Source organism: Cololabis saira, chromosome 20, assembly GCF_033807715.1.
Source record: "Cololabis saira isolate AMF1-May2022 chromosome 20, fColSai1.1, whole genome shotgun sequence".
NCBI lineage: Eukaryota > Metazoa > Chordata > Actinopteri > Beloniformes > Belonidae > Cololabis > Cololabis saira.
Genome location: NC_084606.1, coordinates 5695751 through 5716197, shown reverse-complemented (window position 1 = coordinate 5716197; position 20447 = coordinate 5695751). Strand labels below are relative to the sequence as shown.

At 39.7% G+C, this 20447-nt stretch overlaps 1 protein-coding gene across 1 annotated transcript; it reads right to left on the bottom strand.

Annotated features, from left to right (window-relative positions):
* Positions 1-944: 944 nt before the first annotated feature.
* On the bottom strand, positions 945-16974 carry LOC133420938 (L-amino-acid oxidase-like). Its single transcript, XM_061710817.1, has 8 exons — positions 16865-16974; positions 14581-14651; positions 14299-14525; positions 8873-8985; positions 8560-8761; positions 6467-6535; positions 5939-6075; positions 945-1752 (listed from the first exon to the last, which is right to left on the bottom strand). The coding sequence occupies exons 1-8, from the start codon at positions 16972-16974 to the stop codon at positions 945-947; spliced, it is 1737 nt and encodes a 578-aa protein (XP_061566801.1).
* Positions 16975-20447: the final 3473 nt, after the last annotated feature.

Genomic DNA, 20447 nt, shown 5'->3' with positions numbered 1-20447 from the left:
TGTTAATTTCTTTTTCTAAACATTAATTTAAAGAGAGTAGCGATTTTTCTCACAATTTGTGTCAGTCCTGACTGCTAATATTTTAATTTTGTTACCCTTTTTCTATTTCCTTTTTTGGGGGGGATTTCCACGTGTTGTGGGTTCCTTGGTCATCCTATGGTCTGAACGGTCTAAAAATATTTAGTGTAAATCAATCACTGATACAAAACCACCCGCATCTGCTTAGTCATACACCTTTTTTATTTACTAACAATATTCCATGTTTAATTGTAAGTTACTTTGGATGAAAGCGTCTGCTAAATGTAGTAATAATTCATGCTATTGTTTTCAGAAACGCTTTAAAATCAAGCCACAACAATCCTAGTTGTTTAATGAAACTTTATTTTCTGCAGTGGGACAGTTTATTTTACAAAGTTAAAAAGTCTTTGGACTACAGGTCAAACGTCAATAATCTATAACCCGTCAGCGGAATTAAATGAAAGGACAACACAATCAAATCTGCCATGTGAAAGTAATTCACATTTAATGTGATTTATTCTGAGAGAAAGCTTAAAGCCAAAAGAAGATGGAGCTTAAAAGACAGTTATGAAAATCCTAAAGTCAGATGTTTTAAAACAATGAGATTGTCTAAATAAGTATACAATCATCGTTTAGTTTTCTCCATCCAGGAAATTACCATCAGCAAATGATCAAAATCATTAAAAGAAGCCAAGCAAAAAATAACTCGGTCACAACTCAAAACTCAAATTATAAGTAAAGACGAAAGAAGGTCAAGACAAGATACCCACAATAAACGCTCCAATAAATTGAGTTAAAGAAAAAAAAGTAAAGAATGAATCAATTTGACAAAGTAGGCTTCAGGAGCACAAGTTGTTATCAAGGAAATCTGGAAAAAAAAAAGGCTCTGAATCCATCGTTGCTGCATGATAAAGACTCTCAGACGCTCACAGCTCGTCTCGGTCTGGAGCGCTGGCTGACTTTCCTGCCACTCTGTGGATGTTTGTAGCCGCCCTGATGGCAGACTTCATGGATGTCTCGATCCAAGCGTGAGGAAAAGCCGTGTGCTCTCCGGCAAAGTGAATCCGGCCTTCGCTCTTGAAGAGCTCCTCGGCATATTCCAGGTGTTGGTAGGGTTGAAAAAGAGCGAAGGCACCCAGGCTGTAGGGGTCCAGACTCCACTTCTTCACTATCACCCCAGTGCAGAGATCCTTGATGTGATCACCGTGGATCAGTGCCAGGTCTTTCAGAACCAGCTCTTTCAGGTCTTCGTCACTCATACCGTGGAAGAGGAGGGAGTCCTCAGCCCAGGTGTAGGAAGCCAGAAGGACACCGATCTTATCATTTTCTGGGAAACTGTGGCTGGGGTAGTAGATGAAGCGAGATGGCCAGTCTGTGATGCTCTTCCCGCCATGGATGTTGTCTGTCTGCCAGAACTTCTCGCTGAAGGTGAGGATTACTTTGGTGGAACTTCCATAGTGGACTGACCTCAGGGCCTCCATCTTACGGACGGGAAAAGGTGGAACAAAGTCCATAAGGAGGGTTCTTTTGGCAGTAGATGTAATAAGGACAAAGTCAGCTTCAAGAATTTGAAGACTAGAGTTGCCTTTTTCTTCATAAACCACTTGGACTTTCGAGGTTTTGTCTGTTTGGTTGATGGCCTTGACCTCTGATTTGTAAAGAATATTTGTTCTAGTGAGTCTGTCTCGAAAGGCTTGAGGGATAAGATCTGTTCCACCCGTCACTTCAGTGAATCTAAGGAGGATGGAAGAATGTAGTGTTAGTGAAGCAAATGAACAACAATCTTTTTTGTTTTATCATACTTTTGGACAAGGTGAGAGTAATGTAAAGGGATATAGCCCATGTTAGTATTTGAGGTGGTAAAAGCATTTCCACTAGGACACAAACACTGCTGACTGCCCATTTACAGTTTTGCGGTTTTTAAACTCACTTAAACTTGATGATTCACATAGCCTGAACTCTTGAAAGCCAAGTCCACGGAGAGGCTGCTTAGTTAGGTAGACCTCTTTAATGGAACTGTCTAACGTCTAACACCTCCACTTCCTGAGGGTCCTTAGGTTTAAACTAGCAAATGAGGTCAAACCTGTTGACTTTGTACGATAACACACTTGAGAATGTACTGGTGTAATATCTGCGTGGTGCACCGGCTGCACAGCTGGTTGACATAAAGAGACTGGAGAGGCGTCATAAGACCTGCAACAGCACGCACTGAAGGAAGTGGACAGCCTCAGTTAAAATCCCCCTGTCAAGGTTTTTTGATGCGTTTGTCAAACTACTGTCAATTATGTGCATGGATTTTGAATGTGTTGTTTTAGTGGGTGATTTTAACATTCATGGTGATAATCCTAAAGATGGGTGTGCTATGGAATTTTTAAATATTCTGGATAATGTTGGGCTTTCCCAGCATGTCACAGATCCAACACATAACAGAGGATACATATTAGATATAATTATTTCCAAAGGTCTTAATATCTCAGAGGTTATGGCGAACGATGTTGCTCTGTCTGATCACTACTGTGTATTGTTTAAAATTACCACCATTGCCAATCCTATGAAAGATGAAGCAGATGTAATCAGAAAGCGTTATATAAACGACAACACCTGTGCATTATTCACTCAGGGATTTGCACCATCACCAACCCTTCCCTCAGTTCTAGTTGATGACCTTGTTAACAGTTTCAGTTCCAATGTTATGTCTGTTATTGATTCTATCGCCCCAATTAAGACTAAAGTTCTGTCAGGGAGGAAAAAGTCACCCTGGAGAAACGCCACACTGGTTAAAGAACAGAGAAGGATATGTAGACAAGCAGAACGCAGGTGGCGCAAAAACAAACTTCAGGTATATTACAACATGTATAAAGAGAGTCTTCGCAACTATAAACAGAAACTGGAGAATGCAAGGCAATCATATTTTTCAGAGATCATCGATAGAAACAGTAATAATGCCCGCACACTGTTTTCTGTGGTAGACAGACTGACAAACCCCACAGCCTCAATCCCCCCTGAACTGCTGTCTGAAAAGGCATGCAATGACTTTGTTGCCTTTTTCACAAACAGAATATTACAAATAAGAAAAGCAATGTGCAGCTCCAGCTCAGGAATGATAACACTTGTGCCTTTCTATCCTCTAGTCAATCTGGGACATTTCAGCCTCTTAGATTATACAACTCTAACGGAAACGGTTTCAAAATTAAAGCCCACAACATGTTGTCTTGATATTCTAAATAAAGAAAAAAATCTGGATGCTACAACACTTAGTAAATATAGGCCAATATCAAATCTGCTATTTTTGGGGGAAATCATTGAAAAGGTTGTTTTCCAGCAAATTCATGCTTTCGTGATACAAAACAATCTTTTTAACACCTTTCAGTCTGGATGTCGGCCACACCACAGCACTGAGACTGTACTCATCAAAGTCTTAAATGATATTCATCTCAATAATGATACATGCAAATGCTATGTTGTGGTATTACTGGATCTCAGTGCTGCATTTGACACAGTTGATCATAACATACCACTCAGCAGATTGGAAAAGTGGGTGGAACTTATCGGCACTGTGCTTCAATGGTTCAAATCTTACTTGCAAGAGAGGGCCTTTTTTGTGTCAATTGGAAACCATTAGTCTGAGAGAACCAAGATCACATGTGGGGTTCCTCAAGGGTCCATTCTCGGGCCGCTTCTATTGAACATCTATATGCTACCCCTAGCTCAGATTATGGAACATCACAACATTTCCTACCATACTTATGCCGATGACACACAGCTTTATATTTCAGTGTCACCACATGACTACAGTCCCCTACTCTCATTGAGTAACTGTATTAGCCAAATCAGTGAGTGGATGTGCCAGAATTTACTCCAGCTAAATGCAGAAAAGACAATGATCATTTTTGGCCCTAAAAATGAAAGGGAAAAGATCAGCGCTCACCTTGGCTCAATGTCATTGACAGCTACGAATCAAGCCAGAAATCTTGGTGTAATTATTAAGTCAGACCTGAACTTCAACAGCCATCTAAAAGTTATCACTAAATCTGCCTATTACCACCTGAAAAACATTGCTAGAATTAAGAGATTTCTGTCTAAACAAGACATGGAAAAACGTATTCATGCATTAATTTTCAGTAGGTTGGATTATTGCAACGGCATCTTTACAGGCCTTAACAAGAAATCAATCAGGCAGCTGATCCAGAACACTGCCGCCAGAGTCCTTACAAACACCAGGAAACTGGACCACATTACACCGATCATGAAATTGCTACACTGGCTTCCAGTGAGTCAAAGGATAGAGTTTAAAATCTTACTGCTGGTCTACAAAGACCTGAATGTTCTTGGACCAAAATACATGCTGGATCTGTTAGTTCCTATGAAGCTCCCAGACCCCTGAGGTTCATCTGGATCTGGATTGTTGTGGTTCCCAAGAACCAGAACCAAGCAAGGTGAGGCAGCGTTCAGTTATTCTACGGTTACGGTTGATGAAACTTTGGCTTCATCAGACGCGGAAGGAATAACGTTAGGTCGAGCTGTAATGTTACGATCTCCAGCTTTAGACTTCGTTATTGTCACTAATTTATCCATCAGATCTAACTAGCGTTAAATATGAAAGTGCGAAGGCCCTATTATATCTGTAGGAATTTTTTTTTTCTTTCTTTTTTTTTTCTTTCTTCTGACGAAAGGAGGGCCTTTTTGCCCCCCTAAACGTGCCCAAAAAGTCACCAAATGTGGCATGCAAGCCAGGCCTGGCGAAAAATGTGATATTTGATGGTTTGCATTAATGGGCGTGGTAAAATGGCTCAACAGCGCCCGCCGGAAAACTTTGTGCCTCAAGCCCCACGATACGGTTTGACGTACATGCACGAAAATCGGTACACACCTGTATCATGGCGCAACTTAAAGGAAAGTCTCTTGGCGTCATGCCCAAAACCGAACAGGATGTTGGTCATTTTGAATTAATCGTGTCATTTTGGCGAAATTTATGCCATTCCTTCGGCAGTTAATACGGCCCAAACCATAACGTGCTCCCAAGTGTGTTATACATCAAAATGTGCGTCTTGATCCTGCGATGATGGGCATTACTTTTCTCAGTCAAAGGTGTTACCGTGGCGACGATAGACTATATTTGATAGTTCCTTATTTCTGCCATAACTTTTGAATGGTTTGACATAAAGAGTAGTGGGTGGTGTCATCGGACTCGGTTTTGAGTCCTTGAACATAATTGGTGCAAATTAGCCCCGCCCCTTCTTCTGATTGGTCGATATTTCATAGTCCCTATTTTCTGCCATAACTTTTCCATGGTTTGACATAAAAAGTCGTGGGTGGTGTCATCAGACTAGGTTTTAAGTCCTTGACCTTTATTGGTGAAAATTGCACGCGCGAGGGCCCGTTCATCACTGCTTGCAGCTTTAATTATTATTATACATTTTTTAACACACAAATTATTTTGGTTAAAATTGCCTTTATTTCTTTTTAAGTTGGAGGACCCCCTGCAGTACCTCCATGGCCCCCCTAGGGCTTGCGGACCCCCAGTTGAAGACCCCTGCTCTAGTTAGTCCAGTATGGCAGAAAGGCTTGTCTGAAAAGATAAGAGGCTTCTAGCCTGGACAAACTGGAGGGATACTTGGAGGACTAACTGGATGGATAACTCGAGGACTAATTGGAGGGATAACTGAGGAATTAACTGGAGGGATAACTCGAGGACTAACTGGAGGGATAACTGGAGGATTAACTAAAGGGGTAACTGGAGGACTAAATGGAGGGATAACTGGAGGACTAACTGGAGGGGAAACTGGAGAGATAACTGGATGTATAACTCAAGTACTAACTGGAGGGATACATGGAGGACTAACTGGAGAGATAACTGAAGGCTGGCCATGAGCTTGTCAGTTGCTGCTCAGCTGCTACTGAGTCAAATGTTAGACCTTACTTTGTTTTGTCATTGATATCCATCTCAAGGTAAATCATCTCAGACAGTGCCAGAGGCATTAGGCTGTCTTCGTTCAGCAAGTCCCCAATCATCCTTATTCCTTCTTGACTTAAGTGACTTCTTTCCTCCAGATATTCCTGTGAGAAAAAAATTTATTATATACAGTCTAAACTGATATGTATAGGCACTTTTCCTATCGTGTACTTCTATGTTTTACCCTCAAACATTTTTTTTTCTTATTCTGAGTACTTCAACATTAGCTTCGCACACATTTTAAAATTTTTTTTTAAAACAATAAAGAGAACTGTGACGTCCTCAGGGAAGATGGAGTTGTCTTGAATGTTTTCTAAATTGTTTAATTGTGATGGGTGGGTATTCCTGTTGACAAGCTATAGGACACAATGTTTTGAGGAATTACTTATCTTTCATGAGTCTACTCTTAAAAGACCCTGCCATGCATGTCTGAATCACAATCAGATATGGAGTATGAAATTCCTCAGCTAGAAGCCAGAGGAACCACAAACTTACCTTCACAGAGTAGTGGTCAAACTCCCTCAGTGCAGCTTCACAACCCAACTGTTGGATTACACATTTGACCTGTAGATAACAATACTTTTTACTTGTACTGGTACTCATCCCAATAACCATCATTCATTAGGACATTTTGGCTTTTTGAAATATATCTGAACGAGCGTCCATTCAATCATCTGTAAAGCATCAGCAGTGGACTTGAACAAATTAACAATACTCATTGTTGGTCCCTGAAGTCATTTATGGTTTGTCTGTAGGGAGAGTTGATACCTTTTTTTAAACAAGTTCTATTTTAAAACAAAACTGCTTCAGATAATATTGTTTTTTTTATGAAAAGTTTAAACTCCTTGTCATCTAATGACAGATATTGAAATCCAGTCAAGGGTCCCTGTTTTCATGCTGATACTAGAACTTACTGGTGGTAGGTGCCGTGTGTTGAAGCAGGGAAACATCTAGAACATGCAGGACAGTAGCTCCCAAGGATCAGGGTTGGAGACCACTGATCTCAAACATGTGGGTCAGTAGCTCTCGAAGACCAGGGTCGATGACCACTGATCTCAAACATGCACGTCAGTAACTCTTGAGGACCAGGTCAATGACCACTGATCTCAAACATGTGGGTCAGTAGCTCTCAAGGACCAGGTCAATGACCACTGATCTCAAACATGTGGGTCAGTAGCTCTCAATGACCAGGGTTGGAGACCACTGATCTCGAACATGCGGGTCAGTAGCTCTTGACGACCAGGGTCGATGACCACTGATCTCAAACATGCGGGTCAGTAGCTCTCGAGGACCAAGGTCGATGACCACTGATCTCAAACATGTGGGTCAGTAGCTCTCAAGGACCAGGTCAATGACCACTGATCTCAAACATGTGGGTCAGTAGCTCTCAATGACCAGGGTTGGAGACCACTGATCTCAAACATGCGGGTCAGTAGCTCTCAATGACCAGGGTTGGAGACCACTGATCTCAAACATGTGGGTCAGTAGCTTTCGAAGACCAGGGTCGATGACCACTGATCTCAAACATGCACGTCAGTAACTCTTGAGGACCAGGTCAATGACCACTGATCTCAAACATGTGGGTCAGTAACTCTTGAGGACCAGTTCAATGACCACTGATCTCAAACATGTGGGTCAGTAGCTCTCAAGGATCAGGGTTGGAGACCAATGATCTTAAACATGTGGGTCAGTAGCTCTCAAGGACCAGGTCAATGACCACTGATCTCAAACATGTGGGTCAGTAGCTCTCGAAGACCAAGGTCGATGACCACTGATCTCAAACATGCGGGTCAGTAGCTCTCAAGGACCAGGTCAATGACCACTGATCTCAAACATGTGGGTCAGTAGCTCTCGAAGACCAAGGTCGATGACCACTGATCTCAAACATGCGGGTCAGTAGCTCTCAATGACCAGGGTTGGAGACCACTGATCTCAAACATGCGGGTCAGTAGCTCTCAATGACCAGGGTTGGAGACCACTGATCTCAAACATGTGGGTCAGTAGCTCTCAAGGACCAGGTCAATGACCACTGATCTCAAACATGTGGGTCAGTAGCTCTCGAAGACCAAGGTCGATGACCACTGATCTCAAACATGCGGGTCAGTAGCTCTCAAGGACCAGGTCAATGACCACTGATCTCAAACATGTGGGTCAGTAGCTCTCAAGGATCAGGGTTGGAGACCACTGATCTCAAACATGCGGGTCAGTAGCTCTCGAGGACCAAGTCAATGACCACTGATCTCAAACATGTGGTTCAGTAGCTCTCAAGGATCAGGGTTGGAGACCAATGATCTTGAACATGCGGGTCAGTAGCTCTCAAGGACCAGGGTCAATGACCACTGATCTCAAACATGCAGGATGAGTAGCTCTTGAGGACCAGGGTTGGTGACGAATGATTTCCAACATGCGGGTCAGTAGCTCTTGAGGACCAGGGTTGGAGACCACTGATCGCTTCTGCATCATGGCTCAGTCGTGTATTTTAGTAAGTGTTCACAAAGGCATCTTCTTTCATTTCCTTATACATACTGATTAAAGAAGCCAGTCTTTTAATTTTCCTGCAGGTAAAACTTCCCCACCCTCCCACGTACCGGCACCAATGCATCTGATAGTAGCTGTCCTGCAGACTTTTTGCGTTCATTCTCTGGCAGGTTGTATCCCAGGATCTCAGGATTTTGTTTGACATCCCCTGTTTTGTGTTTGTGTCCATTCACAAAGTAAAAGGTGTCATTACTATCCATAATGAAGTCATTCAGTGGGACTTTCATCTCCTTGATGTACCAGTGGAGGATCCTGTTGATACATTTGAGACTGTGAATTCATGAAGCTCAGAACATGTGGGGTGAATAACAGCAAGAGGCCAGGTCAGCTGCTGAGAGGCATATTTTCATTTCAGTTACTCACTTATGGGTAGACGGGATCCTCATGGACCCGATGTCGACATACCAATGCTCCGTTTCATTCCTGTGGGTGTGTGTCCGGCCCCCAACTCGTCCACTAGCCTCCAATATAGTTACCTTTTAACAACATTATTTGATTTGATGATTTTATTTCGAACATGCATGATAAAAAAAGAGTACAAAAAATTAAAAAAACAGAATACATATATATATATATATATATATATATATATATATATATATATATATATATATATATATATATGGATCCACCAACATGCTCGAAACAGAGTAGGAATTAAGCAGCCACTTATTGAGTCCTACCCCTGAATCTTACATACATTCTTACATATAAGACGAGTTTCAATAATCTACTTTAATAACTGTTCAATACAGTGATATAATATTCAATTATATATAAATATAGTCAAAATCGAACAAATACAAAAAAAAAAAAAAACAAATGCCCATCATTTAGTTGTGCTATGTATGTATGTAAAAATAGAAGTAATTATAATGCATAGTATTACATTATCATTACTTTTCTATAATACTACAATATAATAGAGAACAATGGACAGCAATGGTATAACAATGTACTTGAATAACTATATAAGAGTAGATATGCTATATATACTGGTTCATATATTTACCCCCAATTATATACATACAAATTACTATAAATCTATATATCGACATATCTACATAGTATGGAGGATTTTTTGTGCCAAAATTAAATAAATAAATACATCATTAATTAATTAAAATGGGAATGAAATATATCATTAATTAATTAAATGTGTCATTAACTAATTAAAGTTAAATTTAAATATGTCATTAATTAATTAAAATACAATTCATTTTAAAGCGACACTACGTAACTTTTCCACCTTAATATCATATTTCCAGAGTCATTGTGATGGTACATCAACTTCCAACAGGTTTAATGAACCTCTGTCATGGTCTGAGGGGTCTGTGTAGCCTTCACTGGCACTATGTAACTTTGAGGAGCATGGTAGGAACCCTGCCACACTAAAAAACTACAAATCATTACGACTTTGACTGCTTTACGGCATACGTCACTTCCCCCTCCTTCCTGATTCGCAGTCGAGACGAAAATGGGCGGGGCTTGGAGCGCAGCTCCGCAGAAGCTGCGTTGTGGCTGCAGCAGCTCCACACAACAGACGTGGGGAAAAGATCCTAATGGTTTAACTTTTAACCGGTTTCCTGCTCGGAGGCAGAACCACGCAGGCCGAGTATCTGATATAACAAAGTAAAAGAGTGAAAGAGTCGTCGGTTCGCTTTGGATCGCGGCTGTAACGACCAAACACCTTCCACACAGTAAAGCCTGAATTATGGTTCTGCGTTAAATCGACGCAGGCCTACGGCGTAGGGTACGTGGCGAAACGCAACATACGGTGCGTGTCGCCGCGTACCCTACGCCGTAGGCTCTGCGTCGATTTAACGCGGAACCATAAATCAGCCTTAAACCACAAACACTCATGCAGACCCGGTCGGATCAAAACATAGGTTTTATTCCCCACTTCGCCAGCTAAACGCAGTTGCTGGCCAGCTCTCTGCGGTGCAATTAACCCCAATCTTCAGATAAAACTAGTTTGTTGAGGAAAAAATATTAACTCTTATTTGTAGCTGCAGAGGAAAAAAATAATCTCACGAGGAAAAAAAAAACATTGCTCACGCCTCTTCACCATAATATAGCAGTCAAAGAAAAGAAAAGAGAAGTAAGAGGGATACAAAACATGTACTGTATGTTGTAGGCTACTATTATACAAATTTATTGAAACACATGGCTCTTCAGTAGGGATTAATTATTATTATAATTAATAATAATTAATAATCATTATTTTCTCCATATACTGCTCCCTGGCTTCCTTGTTTAAGGTATCCCGGTAAATTCCAGTTCATTTCCAGCAGTTTAACATCTTTTTTTTTGCGTTCTGTCTGTTCACTTGGTGAAACAGAAAAGCGTCCCGTCTCCTCTCATCAAAACAAATGCAGCGACGGGACAGGATCTTTCCGGCAGTACGCGCTGGTGCTCATGGGAAACGTAGTGTTCTTTCTGGTAAAACACTACCGCTTTTGTCCAAAAGATGCCGCCAAACTCAGAAGAGCTGAAAGTTACGTTGTGCTGCTTTAATTAATTAATGACACATTTAATTAATGATTTCTTGTTGTGTGTGAATCATGAAATGTAAAACTGCATTTAATTAATTAATGACACATTTAATTAATGATTTTGTGTTGCTGCGTGTGAATCATGAAATGTAAAACTGTCAGTTTCACTCGTCAAACTCAGTGGGCGGATTCCAAACACCTCATTGGTTCCCCTGCACATCAAGTCAAGGCAAATTGAATCCACATAATGGATTGTTGCAGGGCTTGTGAACACATTACGATAAACTAGGTGGCGCTATTCACCTCTACGTTGGTTTGAATACTCTACTCCAAAATTTTTACTCTACTCCAAAATTTTTACTCTACTCCAAAATTTTTACTCTACTCCAAAATTGTATTGACAACCACTGAAGAATCGGTCCTTTAACCTCAAATGTTGGTACAGCAAGGTGTACAAAATGTCAAAATCCTGCCCAGAGCTGCTGAGAGAAGCAGCGAGTTTAATTGAAGAAGCTCTGAGCAGAACTCCTCCGGCTCCAGCGGCTCCGTCACAGCAGATACCTGCTGCTGCATCACGCAACTCTCTACAACACGCAACTCACAGCTGTCATGTTTAGAAAGGCTCCTCTTCTACCTCCAGTTTCAGACCAAAGCAGTGGATTCCACTAGATTTGCGTTAGCTCCGCCCACTGAGTTTGACGAGTGAAACTGACAGTTTTACATTTACATTTCATGATTCAGCAACACGAAATCATTAATTAAATGTGTCATTAATTAATTAAATGCTGAAATAATAAATATATTTTTTTACTTAAAATAAATTGTATTTTAATTAATTAATTACATATTTAATTTTAATTTTAATTAATTAATGACACATTTAATTAATTAATTAATGATATATTTCATTCCCTTTTTAAATAATTAATGATGTATTTCTTTATTTAATTTTGGCACAAAAAATCCTCCATAACATATAACTATAAATCAATATATATTAATAGAGTTATAGATATATAAATACTGTACATATAATATAACTCAATATATCCATATACATACCTACATATAACATATCTATATCCATAATATACGTCTATATATCTACATATATTAATAAATGTACATATCTACGTGTTTATTTGCATCTGTATTTTGAATAGAATGTTTCTTTGTATCTTGTTTTAAATTGTGATATGTTTTGACTTTGTTTTATCTCCATGTTCAGGCTGTTCCACAGTTTCCCTCCGCAGGTCGACTTGCGGAAACTCTTCAGCGTCTGTTGAGAACTTTAAAATTAAACTGACCCCTCCCTCTCTTTCAAAAAATACCCCCTGTATTTGACCCGGTAATTAATTATTCTTTGCTTTGAACATTAGTTGTGCTGTATTCAGGGGCGTCGCCAGGTGTAATCCCTTATGGGTTCTGAGCCCAAAGGGGCCCTTGCGTAGCGGAGGCCTAAACTGCGTGCGCGCGCAAAGCGCGCGCACGCGCAAAATTTTTGGGATTTTACGGGTCGGATTGGTTAACTTTGCATGACTTTAAGTCGTTTAGAAACAGATTGACAGCCACAAGCAGCTTCAATGATTATAACAAAAAAGACCATTCCAGATCAGCAGTTGAATGCATAGCACAGGATAATAATAACTGCAGGGTGGTGAATAGTGCAACAGGGCAAAGCTCTGTGTATTCCCCTATTCAATTTTAGACAATATAAGGAGTAAAAACTTAATGAGAAACGAGAAAGCCACAGAAAGTGTCATGACAACAATTATAATTATTATCCTCCTCATTTTATTGCTGCATTCAGCAAAATACCAACAAAGATAACGGACACCTCATCATACCCAGCAAACAACACAAATGCTCACATTTACTGAGCTAAGCAAGCCTAGGTGCCTCAGAAAGCCACAAACCAGTTCACACACACACACACACACACACAGAAACACACACACACACACACACACACACACACACACACACACACACACACACACACGCCACGCAGCCTGACAGCCGTCAATCTGAGCGCGTCGCTGTCCTTGGTGCTGGTGTGACCGTGACTCACAGGGTCTGAACCAAACCATCTTTAATACAACTTAAAACATAAAATGTAAACTACAATTACACAATCTATTCAGATAGAATATAGACACAATTGTCTATAAGGCCATTAATGAGATCTATAAATAGAAAATAGACACGGCGGTCTAAACACAACAAAACGCATAGCCTATTAAAAATGTATCAACTGCACACAATATGCATTCAAATAGAAATAGACTCGGCGGTCTATTACAGTTGACAACAACACAAGGTACATTAAGGTGGTCAAGGCAATAACAACATTCTGATCATTATTTATGTGCTCACCGATTGCTGTATCTGCGCTTGTTGCCGCTGCACCAACTCACAGACTCCGAACTCCAGAACATCATCCTCGGCTCGAACAATATATTCCAAGTAACGTGGAAAACAATGTAACGGCCGCTCCAGCTAACACTAGCCTCCTCATCAGCCACCGGCGCCGTTGCAAAATATGAGGTGAGCGGCGGACTGTCCGCCGCTCACCTCACACCTCCGCCGCGGACAGGAAGCAACTAGCCTCTCCTTTCTCTCTTTTACCTTTCTTTTTAACGATCCAGACTGGTGCTTTTTCTTCTCCATTTTTCCTCTTTCAAAGTTCCCTCCAAAACGCCGCAGTCTCACATACAAGACGAGTTAGTTCAAATGTAAAAAAAACGAAACAAGTTAAGTTCCAGCCAATCAGGTTGGCTCACAGCCCTGATGCGTTCAGGACAGTTGTAAAGTAAGAATGAACCTACAGTGGCCGCACAATGCACATGTTATCGTTATTATAACCTACACATTTTACGATTATATATGAATGTATCACACAAAACGGGGCCCTCTCATTGGGCCCCCCTTAGGGCAGAGGGGGGACCCTCTACTTTGAAATGTTGTTGACATTGGGTTTTTATAACCCGGAAACCCGCGCCAGCGTCGCTAGTGGCTGTATTGAAACTGACAAAATCCAGAAATTTTAGTGATTTGATTGTAGAAATAATTGGTTAGTGTGATCCTGGTAACCTGCATTGTGTATAATTCTCATTCCTTTTTTTTGCAGTATGCACAAGGTTAAAAAATAACCTCCATATAGTGAAGATATTCACCAACAATTGTTGGGTAAATTTGTTTATCTACGTTGATGAAGTATAAAAATGCATTTTTCAATTTCTAGCGAAAATCGTACGAGTAATAGAAGACGATAAGATGACTATGTTGACGTACCTTTTGTCCTGCATCCTGCAGTAACTTGGCAGCGGTGAGTCCAGCCATGCCAGCTCCAACGATGACAACATGATGAGGGGTGATTATCTGTGGGAGGCCGTTCTTCGCTGTCTGCAGCAGCTCCTGGTAGTCTGAGTCCTTCAAGCAGTCTGACAGATTTTTCTTCGCGTTGACGTTGGTACCATGGTTGCAATGCAGAGTGAGCAGCAGCAGAAAGCCCAACTTAACTGCAGATGGAAAAAAAAGGGAAAAAAGGGAAAACCAATTAAAAGAAAAAGTCACTCTGATCAACTTTGGCCTCCTGCAGGCCAGAAGGAGGATTGCTTTTTCCTGGAGAGAGACTGAGGTTTCCTCTACACCAGGGGTCGGCAACCCAAAATGTTGAAAGAGCCATATTGGACCAAAAACACAAACAACAAATATGTCTGGAGCCGCAAAAAATTAAAAGTCTTGTAACAGCCTTTGAATGAAGGCAACACATGCTGCATGTTTCTATATTAGTTATAACTGGGGGAAGATTTCTTTTTTTCATTATGCACTTTGAGAAAAAAAGTCAAAATGTTGAGAAAAAAGTTGAAATGTCGAGAAAAAAAGTCGAAATGTCGAGAAAAAAGTCAAAATTTCGAGAAGAAAGTCGAAATGTCGAGAAAAAAGTTGAAATGTCGAGAAAAAAGTTGAAATGTCGAGAAAAAAGTCAAAATTTCGAGATTAATGTTGAAGTACAATCTCGAGAAAAAAGTGAAAATGTTGAGAAAAAAGTGGAAATGTCGAGGAAATAGTCAGAATTTCGTGAAAAAAAATGGAATGTCAAAAAAAAATCTAAATTTCGAGAAAAAGGTTGAAATGTCGAGATTAATGTTGAGGTACAATCTCGAGAAAAAAGTCGAAATGTCGAGAAAAAAGTTGAAATGTCGAGGAAATAGTCAGAATTTCGTGAAAAAAGTAAAAATGTTGAGAAAAAAGTCAAAATTTTCAAGAAAAATAAAAAACAATTTTTTATTTCTTTTTTTTCCATTTAATTGTTTTTTTAATTTTATCTTTTTTTTTTCCCCCTGTGTTTATTTGTTCTGTCTTGTTTTGTTTTTGTCTGTGTGTACAAATACACAGACATACAAGTACAAATATTTTGCCACAAACTGAATAGTTTCTCTCATGTATGATTTGACTTTTTTTCTTTTCCAGAACTGTAACAACTAAAATTAAATAAATAAATACAAGTAAATAAATACATACAATTTTACATCATAAAAAGATTGATTCATGCTCACCTTATAAGTGTAAGAGGAGATTTATTTTGTTAGGCTATTTTGGTAATTCAGGGTTCATTATGTTATAAATATATTCTTTATATTCTGATGTAAATCAGGGACTATAATGACACTAGTCAGTTTATCTGTAGTGATTAGTCTGTTTTAGATTGGGCGGAGTGATACGCCACAGTACGGCACTAGGTGCTGTGTTGATGTTCTAAAATCCTACACTGTTGAGGGACATTAAAGTACACTGGAACTCAGCAGAAGTTGTGCCCGTGTTTATCCTACTCACCACCCCAAAAAGGTTTAATTTAATAAGATAAGGCTTAACTCTACACCAGCCTTACATAAGTAAAAGTTCAGAGCTCAAAACGGGACCGCAAAACGGTACTAGTTTCTTCTGAGCGGAGTCAGATTTTGGTCAGCGCGGTCGCGGTCGCAGCCGCGGCCGCGGTCGGATGTGCGTTACTAGTCAACACAATATATTAATATTAATAACCCAATATCGCGATACAGTTTGTCACCTCCACGACACGTATCGTAACGTTTTTGTATCGCGAAATTTCCTGGCACGATATATTGTTACACCCCTAGAGTGTAAAGACATTCGGTCAAATAAAGAAGAAATCTTCGGTGTGTACAGAAATATTCAAGAAGATTATTTTTTTTATACTTTCACAGTAAAATGCTTCATTCTGGTGGAGACGCTCATTTCAGCAAAAGCTGCAGAGTTCTGAGAAACTGAACTTTGAGGATAATGAGAAGAGAAGGAGTCATCCAAGTGTTTGTTTACATACATATACATACAAAAGTGTGTGTGTGTGTGTGTGTGTGTGTGTGTGTGTGTGTGTGTGTGTGTGTGTGTGTGTGTGTGTGTGTGTGTGTGTGTAAATTAATACTGGCGGAAGATTACTCACATGAATGCCATTTCATTGCAGATGGTTCCATTTTTGTCAGCTTTGTCCTCCTTTCTTTTGTTAGAAATGATAAGGAAATATTATTAAAATCAGAGGAAGTCCATCTGTGTGTATTTTTGATAAATCACAAATTCAGCTCATTTATTTGATTTATTTATTGTAAAATGTACCCTTAATGCAACAAAAATGACAGTAAATAAAACACTTTTCATCTTTTTCAGTTCCATTTTTTGCGACATCGTTTAGTTTTTTTCTCTGTAATCTTAACAGAATTTTTGGTCAACGCTTGTATTAAAGTTGCTATAGAAATAAACTTGATGAAATTAGATCAGCCAATTTCATAGTTTAGGACGTTTGTACCATTTTTAACTGTAATTTAAATAAAGAAGTTCTTACCGTTTGAGGATGTTGACGTTGCAGGTGAACTGTCCGGGTAGAAGTTTGCCCTCTTTTATAAAGCGAGTCGGTGGTGACAGCGGCCGTGGCGGTTGTGTGGAGTAACGCATACCTGTACTTGCACAATATTCCTGGGAAAGCTGTTGGCATTGTGGAGCCGTTGAAGTTTTCTTCATACCACAACAGTTCTGGAACAATCTTGTCCTCAGGTGAAGTTGAGAAATGGTGAGCAAACCCTGTTTCTTTAGAAACTGTTCTAACTGTTATTTTCTTTTAAAAAAAACTCTCTTTATGTGTTTTATATTCTTCTATTTAATGCTTTGAGTGAAAAACATTAATAAATCTTTGGGCAGTGTAGTTTGAATGTGTTTGTGAGTTTTTATATGAAACTCCATATTACTACAGTATCTTTAAAATTGTTTTTACCAAAGAGTTGTGGTGTCATATTATTCATTAAAATGGCTAAAAGTGTCCTTTACATATGGAAAATTTAATGAGAAGTTATGATTCAAAACGGGATCATAATGCTTTTTGAGAAAAAGTGAGACGAGACAAACGTTGTCTACATACATGAGGGGCCTCATGTGTATTGAGTCTTAGACATTGTGGACATCGGTGATCACCTCTCTCATAAGCAGAGGTGGAAAAAGTACAAAAATATTGTACTTAAGTAAAAGTACATATTTTCTGCTTGAAAATTACTTAAGTAAAAGTAAAAAGTACCCATTAAGAACTTTACTTAAGTAAAAGTATAAAAGTACCTCAACTTAAATATAATAAAGTACCAAAAGTACATGGTGTAAAATGTACTTAAGTACAAAAGTAAAAAGTACAAAGTACAAAGTACAAAATTCAAAGTACAAAATTATTTTCAAAAGGATTGCAAAGAAAGGAAGAATCCAAGAATTTGCTTACAACTCTAAATAATGGTGATATTATTCTGACCCCTTTAGCGTTTGTTTCCATTACCCCATTTTAATTTCTCCCTTTGCTCATCACTGCTGCTGTACCCCATTGACCCGCTGACAGGTTCACCCCCAGCCTGTAGTATGCAGTGACAACATTAAGCAACCCCAGCTGATAAAGGATGAGACTTTTGAACTTTTAAATGCCAAAACCACCTTAGAAGGGGTGGAATCAAATAATGATGCGCATGGACACGCGTCGGCTGCCGCTCAAGGCTGATTTATGGTTCCGCGTTACACCAACGCAGGGCCCGTACCCTACGGCGCGGCTCTGCGTCGATTTAACGCGGAACCATAATTCAGGCTTCAGTCCTCATCGGTACTCGACGCGACGGCGGTTCCTCCGGCCTTCCGGCCCGCCTCTGCGGCGCAACTCTCCCGGGAGCTGCGGCTCCTTCTCGGTATATTCACGCGCCCCCCTTCCTTCCCGTCCGCCTTATGGTTCCGCGTTAAATCGACGCACACCTTACGCCGTAGGCTACGGCGAAGGGTGTGCGTCGCCGCGTACCCTACGCCGTAGCTCTGCGCCGGTGTAACGCGGAACCATAAATCAGCCCCCGCTGTGCTGTTCTTTAATTTGTAGCGAGTAACGACGTGTCCAATTTTAAATATAGCGGATTAAAAGTATGATTTTTTCCTTGAAAATGTAACGAAGTAAAAGTAAAAGTACAGAAAAATGAAAGTATCAATAAAAGTACAAATTCTCAAAAATCTTACTTAAGTACAATAACGAAGTACTTGTACTTCGTTACTTTACACCACTGCTCATAAGTACAACAATGTGAACAATACGTAGGGGATAATGACCGACGAGGTGTACATTATCATAAATATATGGACGTCACAGGGGCGTTTGCCTCCCCCAAGTCCATATATTTATGATAATGTCACCTGGAAGGGCATTATCCGCTTATACCACGGTCACTTACCAAAAAAAATAAATATTAAATCAGTTATTCATGCTTTAATGTGTTTTTAGTTGAAATCACTAGTTTTATAACAAGCCACAGCTGAGCGGCTGAGCGACTATTTCATCTCTCGTCTGCAGCCGTTGGAACCTGGTAAGTTACACATTTTTTTAACAAGCCATAACTCAGTTTCCTTGGTAACACCTGAGGGTCTGACTAATACCTGGAACAATCACTACCGTCCCATAAGAACCTGGTAGTTTTTACCACCTGAGGGTCTGACTAATACCTGGAACAATCACTACTGTCCCATAAGAACCTGGTAGTTTTTACCACCTGAGGGTCTGACTAATACCTGGAACAATCACTACCGTCCCATAAGAACCTGGTAGTTTTTACCACCTGAGGGTCTGACTAATACCTGGAACAATCACTACCGTCCCATAAGAACCTGGTAGTTTTTACCACCTGAGGGTCTGACTAATACCTGGAACCATCACTACCGTCCCATAAGAACCTGGTAGTTTTTAACACCTGAGGGTCTGACTAATACCTGGATCAATCACTACCGTCCCATAAGCTCCTTAATGGACACAGAGTTGATTCTCCAGTAACTAGGACGGACCTGAGATACGACTCAGCAACGGGAGATATTCTAGTCCACTCAGCTACGCTCGGCTATGCTACAGTAACAAACAGGAAATAGATTTGTTTCAAAGAATCAAAGTCCACAGATAGTTTCCTAAATCGTTTTATTAAGCTACATATATGATATATATATATATATATATATATATATATATATATATATATATATATATATATATATATATATATATATATATATATATATCCAGAGCCATATATAAAAACTCCCACCCGACCGAATCAAAAGTCTTCTCTGCATCTAATCACAATATTCTAACCGTTTTCTGTTTTTTTTTTTGTATTTTGCAAGATATATTATGTGCGCCTAATGTTGTTCTGTGTCTGTCTCTGTTTAATGAATCCAGTCTGGTCCTGATGATGTATATACGGTAGAAGAGAAGTGGAAATGGAGGAGCATGTGAAAGTTGTCGGTCCAGTGAACGGGGAATTTACATTTCTTTTTTTTTTCATATTTTATTAGGGGTTAAAGGTGACCTATTATTGCATTTAATACATATTTTAAACAGGCCTTGAGTGTCTTAAAAACAATCAAAAGCTTGTTTTTTTTTTACATAAATCAGAAATTCAGCCTCTGGCCATGTCTTTATTTTTACCACTTCTAACCTTCTCTATGAGGGATTCTGAGGGGCGGGGCTATGATAACTGATTACAAAAAGCAGTCAGTACGTGAGTTAGCTGAAGATGTTTTAAGACATCCTGTCTTATATTTCAGCCAGGCTGGGAACAAAAGACAAAACATATATATCACCCTGACTGGAGCGATTCCGTTTCCATGAAACATTTATAAAATGTTAAAACAAAAAAAGAAAACATGTGAGAGGCAACACAAGAACGAGCAAAACCGTTTAAATTTTACCACCACATTTTATTTCTTTTTTTGGTCAATACAAATGATAAAGAAAAGTAAAAGCGTGAAGAAACAGTTACATGTTTCAGCTTCAATTGAACTGTAACAGATGCTCCTGTTTCAAAACACCAGAAAAGGGAAACTACTGCTAAAAAAGCACCTTGAAATTTCTCTGAGAACCTTTCTGAGAAGAA

Bases quoted from the DNA above. Each gene is read 5' to 3' on its own strand.
- LOC133420938 (XM_061710817.1), bottom strand. From the start codon at position 16,974: ATGCGTTACTCCACACAACCGCCACGGCCGCTGTCACCACCGACTCGC. The intron at 8,762-8,872 runs GTGAGTAACTGA...ATGTATCAACAG, and splicing joins AGGATCCCGTCTACCCATAA to GATCCTCCACTGGTACATCA. The intron at 6,076-6,466 runs GTAAGTTTGTGG...TTTTTCTCACAG, and splicing joins TTGACCACTACTCTGTGAAG to GAATATCTGGAGGAAAGAAG.